This window comes from Tyto alba, unplaced genomic scaffold, assembly GCF_018691265.1.
Source record: "Tyto alba isolate M040663 unplaced genomic scaffold, T.alba_DEE_v4.0 Super-Scaffold_20, whole genome shotgun sequence".
Classification (NCBI taxonomy): Eukaryota; Metazoa; Chordata; class Aves; order Strigiformes; family Tytonidae; genus Tyto; species Tyto alba.
This window is the reverse complement of record NW_024881283.1, coordinates 1-18,642: the sequence shown is the minus strand read 5'-3', so window position 1 is coordinate 18,642 and position 18,642 is coordinate 1. Positions and strand designations below refer to the sequence as shown.

Below are 18,642 nucleotides of genomic sequence, written 5' to 3'. Positions count from 1 at the left end.
TGGAAGAGGTTATCTTGAGAGGCTCTGCAATCCAGACCCTTGGAGGTTTCCAAGCCTCCTTTCCCCCTACATATGGTCTCCCAATATTGAACAAAAAGCTCTGGCTCAGGCAAGAATGAAGCAAAAGCCTATGGCACCAACACGAGCTCTTCCTCCCCTGGCCCTTCACTTCTCTGTGAGAGGGTCTGCCACCAATCCCACACTTCTTTCTTCCTCAGCCTTTGCAGCTGCATGTGCCTGGCCTGCTCACTTGACTTTGCAACCATCACCTTTGTATTTAAGGCCCAACACATATCTTGTCACTCCCACTGTAAGCTGGCACCCACCCCGCAACTGCAGCCCACCTGGCCACAGGGCACGGAGAGGCCAGGCCCACTCTGCTTGCACTGGGCACATCTTTTTCCTGGGAACGTCCCCAAGGATCTCTCCTCACGTGTGTCAGGCTTGTGGCCTGGCACGGGTGGCACAGGGACAAGGGCTGCTGGGGCAGGGCTGAAGTAGCTCAGCTGGGAGAGCGTTAGACTGAAGATCTAAAGGTCCCTGGTTCAACCATGGGTTTCAGCAATGTTTTTCTCCCTTAGGGTCTTGCAGAGCCCGTCTGCCTTTGTCCATCCTGCCCTGTCCCTCCTTGCTCCTTCCCCTCTTGCCAGAGCACTGCCCGTGTGCTGTAGCTGCACATCTACAGGTTAGAAGGAGCCTTCCTCTTGCACCACAAGCCCCCAGGCTTCCCCTGGGCAGGACTCTCCACTCAGTGTGTCTTTGGGGTGTTCTCCAGCTGGGTCTCCTTCCCTGCTCCACAGAGATCGGGATCTCTCCACTGAGGGGTCTCTGCAAAGACTCTGTCTCTCTCCTCATGGTCATTCTCACTGGTGCAAAGACTGCTCCTTTCCTCACACACATCCTTCACCTCAACCTCAGTTCCCAGACCAGGGCACACTGCCCACAGGGAGGCCACTGTCCCCCACTCCCAGGGAGAGGCACTCCTTGCAGCTGAGAAGCACAATTGTCCCATGTTTACCACCACGAAGATACCACCCCTGCATGTGGTCAGGCTCTCAGCCTTGGAGTTAACAGCTGCCCGTGCTCAGCCACCCTGCCACGGAGACCCCAGCCAGGGCTGTCCCAGGGCACTGCTTTGCTGTCAGGACCGGCCTCAGTGCTGAGGGAGTGGGGAGATCCCTGAGCCCAACCCACACCCGCAGCCCCAGGGAGATGGAAGCCTGCTGTCCACCTCACCTCCTGGGATGGAGTGGTGCAGGGCAAGGCCCAGGGACTAGAGGAGGGGTTATGGGATTTCTGCCCCTGTGTGCCCCCACCACACACCCTGGGTGTCATCAGAGCCTGGGGGCACCTCGCCCTGTTGCACTGCTCCTCCTTGGGAACAGGGAGCCCAAACTCAGAGAAATAAGACTGCTCTCCCATGGGCTTTCCACATCTGAGCTCTGCCCAGTGTGGGGCAGTGGTGCTGAGGGCTGGGGTCTCACTGCGACCCCCCTCAGGTAGATCATCAGGAGCTGCAGGAGCAGACACAGATCTGGGACACAGTGGCAATCCTGCTTTGATGCAGAGAAGGGACCCATCTGGCAGGGGCATCCTGTTAGGTCCCAAAATGCATGAAACAGGTTCTTTCTGCTCAGTGGTGCTGCCCTCTCAAGCACACCCACGCCTGAGGCTTATTTCCTCAAGGAGGAAGAGGCAAACCTCTACCAGGTGCCAGATTATGGGAGAAATATTACACCTGTGGGAGGGCAGAGCTGGTGGGGCAGTCACACCGGACAGGCACTGGGCTCTTCTCCCCAGTTCCCACTTGGGGCACCTGGAGTGTGCAGATCAGTGTCCATACTGTCCAGAGGCCCCCACCATCCCGTGTTCAGAAGATAACACTCCCCTCTTCTTTACTTCACCTTTATACCTTATTTCTCTGAGATGCAGGGCTGGAGCTTATCCCAGTGGGAGTTATCCAGGCTGTGTTTGCAATGCCCATGGATGTCACGCATCATTGTGGGGGTCTTGCCCTGGGAACACTGCTCTCCCATGGGGGCTGCCAGCAGGAAGGCTCTCAGGTGTGGGGCAGGGGGATGTGTGAACCTCGGCTCCCCCAGGTGCCCCCAGGGTCAGCCCAGGGGTGGAGGAGCTCCCAGAAGGGAATGGGACAACACTGCAATAGGAGAGGATGTTGGCAACGTCTGCCTCCTCTCCACTTCTGCTCCAGGGCCAGATCCTGCTGTTTGCAGCACTATGGAGCTGCAGCTACTCCCCACAGGCAATCCTGCCACAGACACCCAACGCACCTTCCAGCCTGCAGAAAAGAAGCCCATTGTGGAAGAGCCGGTGGCATGCGCAGACCCACCAGCAGGAGCAGGGAGGGCAGTTGGGCAGTTTGGGCGCCAGGTCCTGCCCAGGTGCCAAACTCTTCTCCCAGCCTGGCTTCTGCACAAAGTTTCTGTGCCGTGGGTGCTGGGGCAGGTGAAACCCCAGCTGAGGGAGAGGGACCCTGTCTCAGCTCCCAGCAGCACCTGTTTTACTGGAGGGACACAAAATCTCCACTGCCATGGAAAAGTGTCCACATGAGCATCCTCCCGGATGGGCCCTTCTCCAGGCCAGGGGCTGGAGCACAGTTTTGGCTGCCGCACGGCGTCTTGTGGGGAAGCTTTCTCCATCCCCCTGGCCCTCTAACAGCGCTGAGGGAACAGTGCCCTCATCCTCGGTGCTCCAAGCCCTCACGTACCTGCCCACAAGTACTGCCCCGCACACAGCCCAAACTGACATCCCTGGCAAGGCAGCAGGGGGGCGGGGTGGGAGCTGGAGGGGAGCAGGAGGAGGGTTTCCCAGGGCTGCTCCAGGTCTGCAAGGCAGGAGGAACAGCCCATGGAGACTGGGGTCCTGGCAGAGCATGAGGAGAGAGAATCCCAGCCACGTGTTTCCCAGGAGGTGGCTCTGCACCCTGTGCCAGGGCAGTGGGGAGCAGAGCTGCCTCCCAAGCATTGTGGGAGGTAATCCGTGGGCCATGATCCACCTGGGGCTGGCTGGGGTTTTCAGGGACCTGCGGTCACCTTAGGGCTTGCTTCTGTGAGACAAAAGCCCAGGGCTCACCCTGACATGGCAGCTCTGTCGTGGCCTCTGCATGGTGGGATCGGTGTGGCCCAGGCAGGGCCTGGGGGAAAGAGCAGCTGGAACCCTTGGGGGAAGAAATGGGTGCTCCCACTGGGGTGCATCATGGGACCTATCAGAGAGTCACTTTGATTAGAAACTGCCTGTGGGCAGCAGGATGGATGTCTCTCTCACCAAGATTATTCCCCAGGGACTGTGGCCTCACGCAGCCCCACAGGCTGACCCTGAGCCTGCTGTCCCTGAGACGTGCCCCTTCCCTACGACCGTGTCTCTGTTCTCTGCTCCCCTGAGCAGCCTCAGGGAGATGCCCTGACACCTGGCAGGGAAGCATCAGCTCTGAGTCAAAGCCCCCAGAGGCTTTTAATAAGCAAATATAAGAATGCACAGCATAAAAATGGGAATAAAAATGGAGGAAACTCCAGGCGGTTTCTGCTGCCCATGGCTCAAGGGAGACAGTCCCCTGGTGCTCGTGGCTCTCCCAGCTGCACAGACCTCTCCTCCCTCCCGGCTGCACCCAGCTGTGCAGCAGGGATGGGCTCTCCTGGCCTGGGGCTCAGGGACTGCTGTGCACCAAGCTCCGGTGTCACAGCCTTTGCGTCCTCACAGAGAAGTGCCACAGGCACCTCTTCAGCATCATCATAGCCCATGCTCCCCGGGGACGGGGATGATGTGTCTCCTTCAGCTCCAGGGACCTCAGCACTTCTCCAGGAGCGCAGGCTGCCCCCTGCAAGCAGCAAGGCCGGACGTTTCAGTTCACCCATGGGGTCTGTACACCACCACCCTCCCTGCTCCTCACCACCTTCAGCTCCTTCTCCCACCCCTGGGCCTTTCAAGGAAAACTCCTATGCCAGGTTCCCCCTTCCCAGCAGGTTTTGGTGTCAGTAGGGTAGTGACTTGAGGGGCACCAGGGATGGCACCCTAGGAACAGGCAGTACTCTCTTTCCCTCTCACCTCCAGGTGCAGCCCTGGGCCCTGCTCCCTCCTCTGGCATCCTGGGAATTTCCCACTCTCCCTGCCCAGGCACAGCATCCTCCCCCAGGTCAGAAACCTCCCTGGCATCATCGTAGCCATCTGCTGTGTCACCTCCAGGCAGGACAAGGACATCTGAAAGGAGAGGGGAGCTGGTGACAGTGAGAAGATCTGTCCTGAAGAGCAGAGGATGGGAGGATGTGCAGGGACACAGAGCGCAGACACTGGGCTTGGCAGAACCACAAGAGATGCCCATGTCCTCCCCTTCTCCGATGGTGACACTCAGGGACACCTCTGTCCACCCCATGTCTGCAGGGAGATCAACCCCTTCCTGCCTCCGTTACCTGGTGCTGATCCCAGACCATTCTCCTCCTCGCTGACCCCAGGGTGGGGCTGCAGCTGGGTCAGGGACTCCTCTGAATAGGAGCCTGGAGAGATGCACAGCGGGTGTTATGGAGCAAGCCCCACTGACGTGGTTCACGGTCAGCGCTGCTGGGGAAGTGGGACCCACAGAGCTGGGGCTGTGTGGGGAGGAGGGCTGGGAATTCACCCTGCTTCCCCGGGACAAACCCTGTCTCAAAGGAGCTTCCAGAGCTGGCCCAGGACAGCCCCTTGCCTCGCTCCTCGGGTGTCTCATGGGGTGCAGGGGCAGGAAGAGAGGGGCTGTCCAGCTGGGACAGTCAAAGCTGACTGGGAGAAAGCTTCTCTCCTGGGATCAGGACCTGGATGCTCTTCCCCACAGCTCCCACAGCCCAGCACCACAGGGACCACAGGCTGGGGGGCTTCAGGGGTCAGCTCTGGGTTGGGGCCAGAGGAATGGGTCCTGCGGATGTGCCTCCAGGGAAGACCCACACCCACCTGAGCGATCAAACCTGGCTCGTTTCTCCCACGCTGGGCTGTACCCGATCTCCTCGTACACAGCCTCGGGGAAGGGCTCCTGGGCTCTTCTGGAGCCTGGGGACAGAGGCAGGGCTGGCACAGGGACAGGCAGAGGGGCAAATAGACCTCACTGTGCTCCCCAAAATGGTTCCTTGGGCCACCTCAGGACAGGCCGAACAGCACAGCCCCACTGTGCTATCCAGGCATGTCTACCACATCCCCAGTGAGGGCACATCGATGTGAAGATCATCTGGGGCAGCGTCACCCTCACATCATTGCTTTGGAGACAGTGCTCATGCCCCTCTGGCCTGTGCGCCATGTCCCCATTGTCTCACCCTGGATCTGTTACCACCCTTCCTCTCCACCTGGAGCTTGCCCCTACCTGCCCCACGGGTCTATAGTAGGGCCCCTGTCCTGCCAGGGTGTGGGCAGGGCTGGGCAGGGGGACAGCCTGGGGGCCTAACACCACAGTGATGGACCCTGCTGCCCCACACTCCTCCTAGCATCTCTCTTGCCCAGAGCCCCCTCCAGCACTACCGAGAGCACAGCCAGCCTTGGCCATCCCCACTCTGCCATTTCTCTCCTCACCCCATGGCTAACTGCCCCCACCTTGGGGCTCTCTCTACCCCTTGTTGCTGGTGCCCCACGGCCAGTCACTCAATGGGGCAGCACATGTGACAGGTAGCAGCACACAGTCTCACCCTCCGCTCTGCCTGTGCCCCTCGGATACCCCCGCCACCCCACAGCCCTGGCAGGAGGTATCTCCCCCCGGCACCTCTGGGCAAGGACCCACCTCTGCGCCCAGCCCCGGCGCTCAGCACTTGTCCAGCCAGGAGGGCCAGGAGCAGGCAGACAAGGGTCCCCAGGATGATGCACATGATGACGGGCACTGAGACTCTCCGCTGCTGCTGACGGCCTTGGGTGGGATCTGCATGGGAGAGAACTTGGAAGGGCAGCACCAGTGCTGGCCCCATCACGCAAAGCAGAAGCAGGTGGATGGCCCCAGGGGTGAGTGACAGGGAAGCTTCCACCCTCCTGGGTAAATTACAGCTCTCCCCAACCCCTGCCACCACTCCAGTATCTCCTCCAGGCAGTTTCACACCCCAGCAAGGAGCCCCTTCCATCCAGCTGTGGGTCACAGCCTGGCCCTGGGGTACCAGCCTCGGGAGGACAAGTTACCTGCTCGGGGTGGGGGTGTTGTCATCCTGGGTGTAGCTGCAGAGGAGGAAAAGGAGAGCTGGGCTGAGACACTGGGTGTGTGGGTATCAGGAAACCTCCTCCCAACACACCGGTGTGTGTGTGTGTGTGTGTGTGTGTGTGTGTGTGTGTCTCTAGATGTCCCTGACACATCCCACCCAAATTGCCCCTCCTGTAGTGCCAGAAAGGGAGGCCGGGACAGAGCCCAGCACCTTACTCTGGAGGCAGGCAGGATGTCAGAGGCAGCCCAGGGGATAGCCCTGGGGCTGCAGGGCCCCACGGGCAGTGGCCAGAGCACGGCCAGTTACACCGAGGCTGCTCCCTGCCTGGCACCGGGCTCCTGCACTCCACAGGAATGTTCTTTCTCTCGGAAGGTCGGGGGCCATGCCCGGACCACGTGAACAAAAGGCCTTCCAGCTCCCTGCCAATACCCGAGCAAGGGCTCCCAGCCCTGCCACTAACCTGAGCAGCTCACGGCAGCATCTTCCTTGTGCCGGCAAGCCCCGCTGTCCCCGGGCCAGGCCCAGCAGTCCTGCAGGGATGGCTCCGTCCCCGGCACTCCACCTGCTCCAGCCAGATGGGGCCTGTCCCCATTCCAAACGCAGCCTCATGCAGGGCAGACATGCGGGGCCACAGCCCAGCTGCCTGCACGCCACCTCGGCATCCTGCATGTCCCACGAGTCGTCGCACACCGTCCCCCAGGAGCCACGGTGCCAGACCTCCACTCTGCCCGAGCACCCGTCCTTGCCTCCCACGGCACGAATCTTCTCCCTGGCTGGAGAAGAGTAAGACCTCCCATGGCACCGGGAGAGCAGGCAGAGCCCTGCCAGACACAGAGGGGACCTCCCTACCTGTGCAGCTCGTGGAGTTGGGGCACGGCGCCGGTGAGGTTGGAGGCATTTCTGGCTGTCCCCCTGAAGAAGGAAACACTGTGGTGAAGGGGCTGGTTTGGGGGATCATGCAGAAGAGAGTGGGGCTGAGCTCTGCTCGGGCCTCCCTGCACCATCTGGGGCACGGCAGCAACTGAAACCCTGTCATCCAGGGACACGTGCAGGACTGTGGGGGGACCCTGATTGCTCAGCCCCAGAAGGTCCCTGGCTCACAGAGCAGCAGTAGCTTGTCTGTGGAGGGGAGGCTCTTCTGAAACATGTTTGGTCTCTTCTGAGACTCACGTGGAGATGCCTCTGCTCCTCCAGGCACTGCTGGTAAGCTGGGTGACTGCTGCTGGAATGTGTGTGGCCGCGGTCATGTTTGTGCCACTGACAGCATAAGGGTCTGGCATGGAAAGTAAAAGCTCTCAAGCTCTTTCTCTGTGTTTGGCCATGCCCCATGGGGAGCAGGAGCTGGGGTGACACTGGTGCATGGGTGCTCAGAGTTACCATTGCAGGTGATGTGGATCTCCTCTTCCAGGTATTCACATGACTGTGGATTCCAGGGCGTGGAGGGACACTGCCAGAAGGAGCTGTTTCTCTCCCACACTGCACGCGATCCAGCCAGGCAGGGCCAGACACCCTGCCAGAGGGCAGGCGTGTTTCCAGGGATCCTCCGTCCCCGCAGCCCAGCTCCTTGCACGCCAGTGTCACCGTGTCCTGAGTGGAGTTAGAGCAAACACTCCCCCATGTCCCGTTGTAGAAAACCTGCAGGCGCCCGGAGCAGCCGTCGCTGTTCTCCAGCCTCAGGGCCACGAACTCTGGGAAGAAAAGGCCCCAAAGCGGGAACAGGCTGATCTGGGGCTGTGGGAGCCAGGACACCTCTACACCCCCCAGGCCCTCAGCTGGGCAGGGGCAAGGCCACCACATCCCCCTTGCACCCAGGGGCAGAGAGAAGTCCCGGATTTACAGCCAGCCCTGCCCTTCCCGCGAACCCTCGGGGACAGCTGAGCTCCCCAGGGACCCCGTGGGACTGAGGGTGTCCGTGCATGGGTGGGCCTTGGGCAGGAGCTCAGAGGCAGCCAGGGGCAGCCTTGGCCATGGCCGGCTCTCCCCGCGTCCTGCCCTCCCCGGGACCAGGCTCCCACCACAGCTCCTGAGGTGGCACAGACCTGAGCAGAGACTCCCGCATCCTCTTTGTGCCCGCAGTCGTGCTGCCCCCAGGGCCCAGCCGGGCAGTCCCAGAGAGCAGCTTCGGCCCCGGAGCAGTTCACACCATCCAGCCAGATCTGCCCGGAGCCTTCCCCGAAAGAGCGGAGCCGGCTGCCTCCACTGCCTCTCCGCAGCCCAGCTGGTGGCAAACGACGGCGGCATCAGACAGGTCCCAGCCGTCGTCGCAGACAGTCCCCCAGATGCCCTGGGAGTAGATCTCCACTCTCCCCGCGCAGCGCCCGGCCCCGTTCACCAGCCGGACCCGCCGGCTCCCTGCAGCGGGTGGAAACCCCAGTCGCTGTCAGGGCCTGCCTGCCTGCGCAGACCGTCACCTGGGCGCCTGGGCAGTGCCACTCACCCCAGCAAATGACTCCCACGTCCTCCGCAAGCCCTGCCGCCAGCGCACTGCCGGGCAGGGAGGTGTTGCAGAGGGTCAGCTTGGCCTCGTGCCCTGCGCACCGGACCCCTCGCAGCCCCACGGGGCCCGTCCCTCGCTCAGGCTTTGGGGGGTTGTAGGCTGTCCCTGCCTCTCCGCACTGCAGCTGCCGGCACACCACGCTGGCCTCCTGCACGTCCCACTGCTCATCCAGGACTCTGCCCCACGCCCCATCCTGGAAGATCTCCACTCGTCCGTCGCACCGGCTCCCTCCGCCCACCAGCCGCAGGGATCCAAAGCCGGCTGGGCCTGGGGAGAGCAGATGCCACGGCCATCGGGCACCGGGAGCATGGCACCCTGCAGGGAGCAGGGCAAGGGGGATTTTCAACCAAACGGGACAAGGTGGAGCCTTGTGCTGACGAGAAGTGAGGGCAAAGCCTGGGCCCTCTCTGCAGCTCACAGCCAGGTCAGCTGCTGCTGGGGGCACCAGCTCCTGCCTGGGTGGGGGGATGAGGCTCTGCAGGGCTCTCTGTGGGGACGGGATGCGGTCGGCTGCAGCCAGAGGGATGGAGCAGAGCCCTGCAGCCCTGTCCTGGGCTCGCTGCACAGTACGGACAGAGGAGCCTGGGCCTGGCGGTGGTGCTGGGGCCTAAGCCACTGCCCTGGGGGCAGATGCCTGCCTCCGTTCAGTCCTCAGCTCTCCCAAAGTCGAGCGGTCAGTCTGAGCAGGGAAAGCCCTCCAGACAGTTCCTGGGGAAGCCAGGGTTTCCCCAAGGAGAAATTCAGCCTGATACGGCCATGGAACCCCTACTTTTAGTGGCTATGTTGCACACAAGTGACAAATGGAGTTTATGCAGCATTTTTCCAGCACTAACCTGAGCAAAGGACAGCAGCAGCGTTCCCTTGGGAGCACGGCGAGGCGCCCAAGGTGGTCACTGGGCACTGCTGCAGGAGAGCTTCAGTCCCGTCACAGTGGAATGAGTCTCTCCAGACAGGGCCAGTTTCTCTCCCAAAATATTCTCCTCCAGGAATGGACTCAGCAAACCCGCAGTTGAGTTGACGACAGAGAACGTGGGCATCCGAGAGGTCCCAGCGGGAGGCACAGAGGGTCCCCCAGGTTCCCAGCACCTGGACCTCAACCCTCCCCGCACACACTGTGCTGCCGTTCACCAGTCTGATCCCTGTGTACTCTGGGGACAGATGTGGAGAAAAGAGAGTGGATTGGTGCTCCTGTACCCTCAGTAGCTGGTGGAGGGGCCAGAGGGACCACATGTCTTTGTTCTCCTTCTGCAGTATTGTCATGCTGCAAACAAACCCATCAACCCTCCTGTCCTCACACCCGGCCCAGCACAGTCCCTGCTCTGTTCCCCAACCCCTACCACAGCCCCGGTGTTCAACAGCCCACCCTGAGTCCTTACCTGTGCAGTTCACAACAGCGCTGTTTGCGTGGGTGCAGGGCTTGTCCCGGGGGGGCCCTCTGGGGCAGGAGGTGAGGAGGGATTCATTCCCCACACACCGCAGCTCTCCATCCCACATGGGACCCACCCCTTCTCCAACGTGACTTCCTCCAGTGACAGGCAGGGCTACGCCGCACTGCAACTCCCTGCAGAGCACATCAGCAGCCTTGGGACCAAAGTGGGAATCACAGACACTTTTCCACAGGTCCCCGTCACGGATCTCCACACGTCCTGAGCAGCGGTTCTTCCCTTCCACCAGACGGAAAAATCCTGGAAATAAATCAACTGGGAGTTCCCAGAGCCTTGTGGCATTCCCATGCCCACATCCCAGACCATCTCCACGCAAACTGTGACAAAAATCGCTCACTGCACATCTCAGAAGAAGCTATTTAAGGAGTGATGGTGTCACAAAGGCATCCATGTCAAGTTACACACTTTCTCTCCACCATCACAGCACTCAGGGGTGTGTGTCTATTGCAGACCCACAGCAGAGTCTGCAAACCACGTTGGCACCGTTGGGACCAAAGTGTGAGTCACACAGGTCCTCATCATGGATCACTATACGTCCTCAGGAGGACCGGTGCCCTTAGAGCAGCCGGACAGATTCTGGACCAACCAATGACCCCTGAGAGTTCCCACAGCCATCTGGCAATACCATGACTACATGCCAGCTGATCTCCAAGGTGGCCACAGGCAAAAAAACCCTACGACATCCCCAGCTGCTCTCAGGGGGTGCTGGTGGCACAAACACATCAGCCAAGGGACCTGTGTCTGCTAAGGGGGACAACCGCAAAGTAGCTCCCCGTCTCACGCCCTTCCACAGGACGGTGGGTGGCCACAGGAGTCACTTCTGGTGCCTCTGGCATGGGGACAGCTGGCCCTGAGCACTGCCAGACAGCTCCTGGGTGAACAGGAGGAGAAAGATGGCAATCAACAGACCATGCAGGGCAGGGATGGAGGGTTCATCTGCACCAGCTCAGGGACCAGGCACAGTAAGGCACCCTTGGGCAGGTTCCCACTGGCTTTCCCCAGGGACTGGGGACACCAGTAATGACAGTCCCTCAGCAGTGTGACTGGCCACACTGGGCAATGCTCCGATGCCTGACTGTTGCTCCCTGAGGGCACAGCCAGGTTCCTTCCACAATCTGAGCCCCAGAGGTATGGAATAGGTTGTCATCTTACCTGAACACACCACTCCAGCATCATCAAAATGACCACAGTCATGTTCACCCCATCCTCCATGTGTGCAGTCAGACAGGGCAGATTCGGTGCCATTACAGCCAACATCATCCATCCAAATGGGGCCAGATCCTGGCCCAAAGTGTCCGTATTGAGGAGCTTCAACAGCAGACCCACAGCCCAGCTGTTTACAAACCACTGCTGCATTCTTCATGCTCCAGTAGTGACCACACACAGTCCCCCACTTGCCCTGTTGTTTCACCTCCACTCTCCCAGCACAGCGCCTGCCGCCGTCTGCCAGCCTCACCTCCACAGCACCTTCAAACACTGACACAGGACCAGTAAGGACAGCGCTCAGCCCCAGCACTGCGGGTCTGGGGAAGCCCTGTGCAGGTGGAGTCAGAGGCACCAGGGTGGGAGCCCACTCCCCTCCAGGCTGTCCCCAGGGCAGTTCAGGAGTCCCTTCTCTCCTCATGGGCTGTGCAAGACTGGGGGTGCCCAGCTCCAGCCCTGCTGGGTCATTTGTGGCACCACACACTCTGACACTTCCATCCACTCCAACAGCCCCTCGCCCCTGACCTGTGCCCACCCAGGGCTCCTGCTCCTCCCCAGACAGCACCCTGAAAAGGGACCTGTCCCCACCAGGGATCCCCCAGGCTCACATGGCTACTCCTCCCCAGAGCCCCCAGCTCCCCTGGACCACAGCCTGCCCTGGGCCTCTCCCAACTCACCCTCCTCCCTCAGGACTTTCCGTGTCCCCTGTGGAGCAGAATGATGGTCCCAGTGAGGCCTCCCAACCCATGCTCCCTCCTTGTCCTTGGGCATCAGCCCAGACCTGACCTTGTCTGGGATCCCCGCAGGAAGCTTACCCCTTTGCGAGCCTCTGGGAACAGATACCCCAGTTCCCTTGTCTCCACAAGCACAACCCACCCCCGGTCAGGCCGGGGATCACCCTGACTCCGGGACAAGAGTGAAGAGCCCACACCCCTTCCTGGGTACCCCGGAGGCTGGCTGTTCCTCTGGGATGACAGAACAAAGAGCCACCAGTTAAGGCACCACCAGCTCACAGGGAACAGAGCTGGCAGAGCCAGGGCCCCAGGGATGCCCAAGGATGGCAAATCCACACGCGGGTACCAACGGCCAGAAACGTGGGAGCCCTGGAAGCAGAAAAGCCCTTCTGCCACGCAGAGAAGCACAGGCTCAGTGAACCTGTTCACTTTCTACCCCTTGTCACATAGACACACGGGAAGAAGCCCCATTTCCAGAGGGATCCCTGTGCTGCTCCTTGGACCCAGGGCTTTGTGGCAGGGTAGCAGGCGTTTCCCCCTGCACAACTGCACCCAGAGGAGCAGCTACAGTAACTAAGGGGACAGAGGGACTCTGTCCCCATCCTGAACCTTTCGGCAGCCGTGCACCAAATGCAGGAGGATGGAACAGAAGCGAGACATTGGCTTCTGCATCTTTTCCTGCGTAACTGCAGACTGCAGGAGACAACATCACCCCTCCTGTTCTCATACCAAGGCCAGCACTGTCCCTGCCCTCCTCCCCTGCCCCCGGCACAGCCCAGGTGTTCAACAGCCCACCCTGAGTCCTTACCTGTGCAGTTCACAGCAGCGCTGTTTGCTTGGGTGCAGGGCTGGTCCCGGGGGGACCCCCTGGGGCAGGAGGCGAGGAGGGATTCATTCCCCACACACCGCAGCTCTCCATCCCACATGGGACCCACCCCTTCTCCAACGTGACTTCCTCCAGTGACAGGCAGGGCTGCGCCGCACTGCAACTCCCTGCAGAGCACGTCAGCAGCCTTGGCACCAAAGTGGGAATCACAGACACTTTTCCACAGGTCCCCGTCACGGATCTCCACACGTCCTGAGCAGCGGCTCTTCCCTTCCACTAGCCGGAAAAATTCTGGAAAAAAATCTAATCAACTGGGAGTTCCCAGAGCCCTCTGGCATTCACATACTCACATCCCACACCACCTCTAAGCAAGATGTGACCAAATCACCCACTGCATATCCCAATAGCTTTAAGTTTCCTTGTAATATTTCTTTGAAAGGACAGATTGCGTAGAAGGTAGGTCCTTGAAAGGAGCTGTTATTGTTAACAATAGGCCTATGAAGATAGTAGTTGCTTAATTGCTATATTTTGAGGATAGTGGTTGCTTAATTGGATAGCCTTGCACTTATCTACTGACCATCCAAGGTCAGCTTTGATTAAGTAGGATACGTGGTGAATGCCCAAAGATAATAACAAGAAGAAGAGTTACAAAAAGACAAGAATGGCCTGATTTTGTCATGTGTGAACTTAATGAAAACAAAGATGAGTATCAATATAGACAATTTTAAGAAAAGGACAAGGTAAAGAAAATGAGCAAGGAGGAAGTAACAGCCACCGACATACTGAAACGACCACAAGGATGCACTACCACGCCTGTGTAAAGGACATTATAATATTAAAAGGAGAACCAGGGAAGGCTTATACTTATGTATATACTCACCATAAAGATAATGAATATGTATGACCTTTTCCTATATTAACAGGATACTAACAAGTTCAGGGGGTCGGTGCTAGGTGGAATTATGCCTCACTGGCCTGGCACCAGTAAAGGAATGCTTCTTTCAGAAAAATAAACCTTGGTCTCTGAGAGTTTCTTTACAGACTGACTTTTACATTAACGACAGAGGAAGCTGTTGGGAAAGTGTTGGTGTCAGAAACACATCCAGGCCAAGTTACACACCTTCTCTCCACCATCACAGAACTCAGGTGTGTGTGTCTATTGCAGACCCACAGCAGACTCTGCAAACCACGTTGACACCGTTGGGACCAAAGTGTGAGTCACACACCGCTGTCCAAAAGGCCTCCTCATGGATCACTATACGTCCTCAGGAGGATCTGTGCCCTTAGAGCAGATGGACAGATTCGGGACCAACCAATGATCCCTGAGAGTTCCCACAGCCCTTTGGCAATACCCTGACTACATGCCAGCTGGTCTCCAAGGTGGCCTCCAGGAAAAATCCCTACGACATCCCCCAGCTACTCTCAGGGGGTGCTGGTGGCACAAACACATCAGCCAAGGGACCTGTGTCTGCTGGGGGGGACAACCTAAAAGTATCTCCCCATCTCACGCCCTTCCCCAGGACGGTGGATGGCCACAGGAGTCACTTCTGGTGCCTCTGGCATGGGGGCAGCTGGCCCGCAGCACCGCCAGACAGCTCCTGGGTGAACAGGAGGAGAAAGATGGGAATCAATAGACAATGCAGGGCAGGGATGGAGGGTTCATCTGTGCCAGCTCAGGGACCAGGCACGGTAAGGCACCCCTGGGCAGGTTCCCACTGGGCTTTCCCCAGGGACTGGGCACTCCAGTAATGACAGTCCCAGCTCGGCAGTGTGACTGGCCACATTGAGCAATGCTCTGGTGCCTGATTTACGTTCCTTTAGGGCACATCCAGGTTCCTTCCACAACCCCAGCCCCAGAGGTATGGAATAGGTTGTCCCCTTACCTGAACACACCACTCCAGCATCAAGGATATGATCACAGTTATGTTCACCCCATCCTCCGTGTGTGCAGTCAGACAGGGCAGATTCGGTGCCATTACAGCCAACATCATCCATCCAAATGGGGCCAGATCCTGCCCAAAGTGTCCGTACTGAGGAGCTCCAACAGCAGACCCACAGCCCAGCTGCTTACAAACCACTGCTGCATCCTTCATGCTCCAGTAGTGACCACACACGGTCCCCCACTTGCCCTGTTGTTTCACCTCCACTCTCCCAGCACAGCGCCTGCCGCCGTCTGCCAGCCTCACCTCCACAGCACCTTCAAACACTGACACAGGACCAGTCAGGACAGTGCTCAGCACCAGCACCGCGGGTCTCGGGGAAGCCCTGTGCAGGTGGAGTCCGAGGCACCAGGGTGGGAGCCCACTCCCCTCCAGGCTGTCCCCAGGGCAGTTCAGGGATCCCTTCTATCCTCATGGGCTGTGCAAGGCTAGGGGTGCCCAGCTCTGGCCCTGCTGGGTCATTTGTGGCACCACACACTTTGGCACTTCCACCACAACAACCCCTCGTCCCTATCCTGTGCTCACCCAGGGCACCTGCTCCTCCCCAGACAGCACCCTGAAAAGGGACCTGTCCCCACCAGGGCTCCCCCAGGATCACATGGCTACTCCTCCCCAGAGCCCCCAGCTCCCCTGGACCACAGCCTGCCCTGGGCCCTCCCAACTCACCCTCCTCCCTCAGGACTTTCCGTGTCCCCTGTGGAGCAAATGATGGTCCCAGTGAGGCCTCCCAACCCATGCCCCCTCCTTGTCCTTGGGCATCAGCCCAGACCTGACCTTGTCTGGGATCCCCCCAGGAAGGTCACCCCTTTACGAGCCTCTGGGAACAGATTCCCCAGTTCCCTTGTCTCCACAAGCACAACCCACCCCCGGTCAGGCCCGGGATCACTCTGACTCCGGGACAAGAGTGAAGAGCCCACACCCCTTCCCGGGTACCCCGGAGGCTGGCTGTGCCTCTGGGATGACAGAACAAAGAGCCACCAGTTAAGGCACCACCAGCTCACAGGGAACAGAGCTGGCAGATCCAGGGCCCCAGGGACGGTGCCCAAGGATGGCAAATCCACCGGGTACCAACGGCCAGAAACGTGGGAGCCCTGGAAGCAGAAAAGCCCTTCTGCCACGCAGAGAAGCACAGGCTCAGTGAACCTGTTCACTTTCTACCCCTTGTCACATAGACACATGGGAAGAAGCCCATTTCCAGAGGGATCCCTGTGCTGCTCCTTGGCCCAGGGCTTTGTGGCAGGGCAGCAGGCATTTCCCCCTGCACAACTGCACCCAGAGGAGCAGCTACAGTAACTAAGGGGACAGAGGGACTCTGTCCCCATTAACCTTTCGGCATCCGTGCACCAAATGCAGGAGGATGGAACAGAAGCGAGACATTGGCTTCTGCATCTTTTCCTGCGTAACTGCAGACTGCAGGAGACAACATCACCCCTCCTGTTCTCAGGCCAAGGCCAGCACAGTCCCTGCCCTCCTCCCCTGCCCCCGGCACAGCCCAGGTGTTCAACAGCCCACCCTGAGTCCTTACCTGTGCAGTTCACAGCAGCGCTGTTTGCTTGGGTGCAGGGCTGGTCCCGGGGGACCCCCTGGGGCAGGAGGCGAGGAGGGATTCATTCCCCACACACCGCAGCTCTCCATCCCACATGGGACCCACCCCTTCTCCAACGTTACTTCCTCCAGCGACAGGCAGGGCTGCGCCACACTGCAACTCCCTGCAGAGCACGTCAGCAGCCTTGGGACCAAAGTGGGATCACAGACACTTTTCCACAGGTCCCCGTCACGGATCTCCACACGTCCTGAGCAGCGGCTCTTCCCTTCCACTAGCCGGAAAAATTCTGGAAAAAAATAAAAAAAATCAACTGGGAGTTCCCAGAGCCCTGTGGCATTCCAATGTCCACATCCCACCCCACTCTAAGCAAGCTGTGACCAAAATCACTCACTGCACATCTCAGAAGAAGCTGTTGGAGCATTGTTGGTGTCACAAACACATCCAGGCCCCCCTGCACCCTTTCTCTACACTATCAGAAGATCCAAAGATATGTGTCTGTCACAGCACCAGACACTGCTCAGACAAACTGCTGCTTCACAAGGTGCCCTGTGCTGCCTGGCATGGTCCCCCCAGCACCAGTGGTGTGCGCAGTTTAGGTCCAAGGCCAAGGGCTGTGTGCCACCCTGCTCCTCTGTCCAGGCACAGCACTTGTGCTCCCTGAAAAGTACTCATGCCTGTGATGGTGAATGACCCATGGGGACCAGCCACCTCATGCTGTTCCTCCAGTGTGTGATGTTCCAAGTAAGACCTGCCCTGCTTTCTCCAGCACAGGGTCCTCAGCACTGTTGTCTGGGAACTGGCAGACTGAGTGGAGTCCAGTGGATACCAGTGGACACACTGGGGCAGGGACAGAGTGTTCATTTTCAGCCTAAGACACTGGCTGAAGAGGGGCTGAGACACTGTGGCAGGGTTAGTTCACCCTGGGGTAGGCTCACTCTGGGCTTTCCCCAGGCACTGGGTCACCAGCAATGACAGTCCCAGCTCGGCAGTGTGACTGGCCACATTGAGCAGTGCTCCAGTGTCCGCGCGTTGCTCCCTGAGGGCACAGCCAGATCCTTTTCACTATCCCAGCCCCAGAGGTATGGAATAGGTTGTCCCCTTACCTGAACACACCACTCCAGCATCAAGGTGATGACCACAGTCATGTTCACCCCATCCTCTGTGTGTGCAGTCAGACAGGGCAGATTCGGTGCCATTACAGCCAACATCATCCATCCAAATGGGGCCAGATCCTGGCCCAAAGTGTCCGTACTGAGGAGCTCCAACAGCAGACCCGCAGTCCAGCTGCTTACAAACCACTGCTGCATTCTTCCTACTCCAGTAGTCACCACACACGGTCCCCCACTTGCCCTGATGTTTCACCTCCACTCTCCCAGCACAGCGCCTGCCGCCGTCCACCAGCCTCACCTCCACAGCACCTTCAAACACCAAGATGGTATGGGTCAGGACACCTAAGTCCCACTGCGGGTCTGGGGGAGCCCCCTGCAAGGTAGAGTCAGAGTCACCAGGGTGGGAGCCCACTCCCCTCCAGGCTGTCCCCAGGGCAGTTCAGGGGTCCCTTCTATCCTCATGGGCTGTGCAAGGCTGGGGGTTCCCAGCTCCAGCCCTGCTGGGTCATTCTCCATCCCACCACACAAGGCACCTTTTCCCACCCCAGTGACCACCTGCCTCCTGCCCATGCCCACCTGCACACTGCCCAGCCCTGCACTGGACACCTGCTCCTCCCCAGTACCCCCTGCCGCCCGTGTACCCAGGCCTGCAGCTTCCCATACAACTGCCTGCCCCAGCGTCAACCAAACCCACCCCCCTGCCCAGGGCTTTCCGTGTTCCCACTGAGATTATCCAGAGGATCCCCCCACCCACATCCCCTTCACATCCCTGGTGTCAGTCCAGTCTCTGCACTGGGCTGGGTCCCCCAGGAAGGGTGTCTCTCTGCTGTAGATGCCCTGGTCCCCATCTCTCCGTGGGGTACAAACTGTCTTCATGGGGTCAGGGCTCCCCTGGAACAAGGGGACAGTGAACAGCACAATATCCCTTCGGGACACCCGAGACATTAGCAGTGCCCCAGGGGGGATCTCTGGGTGCTGCCATCACCAGCGAGGACACCATCGGCTCCAGAGGCACATTACAAGGGGAAAGGGGGTCCCAAAAGGTACCCCAGAACAGCGTGTCTGTGAATCCAGCCAGGCACAGGCTGCCCTAGACACTGGAACCCTGCAAAAGGAGATACTGTCTCCCACCCAGATGGGCCCAGGGAAGGGCACAGGGTCCACGGACTTGAGCACGTTGTGTC

At 59.5% G+C, this 18,642-nt stretch overlaps 1 protein-coding gene across 1 annotated transcript; it reads right to left on the bottom strand.

The window, feature by feature from the left end:
• Positions 1-748: 748 nt before the first annotated feature.
• LOC122153499 (scavenger receptor cysteine-rich type 1 protein M130-like) lies at positions 749-9,915 on the bottom strand. Its single transcript, XM_042793528.1, is given in 11 exon segments — positions 749-990; positions 3,716-3,835; positions 4,425-4,508; positions 4,939-5,034; positions 5,753-5,887; positions 7,536-7,631; positions 7,634-7,844; positions 8,198-8,337; positions 8,340-8,510; positions 8,596-8,688; positions 9,489-9,915. Coding segments are annotated over 11 exon segments (1,815 nt in total).
• Positions 9,916-18,642: the final 8,727 nt, after the last annotated feature.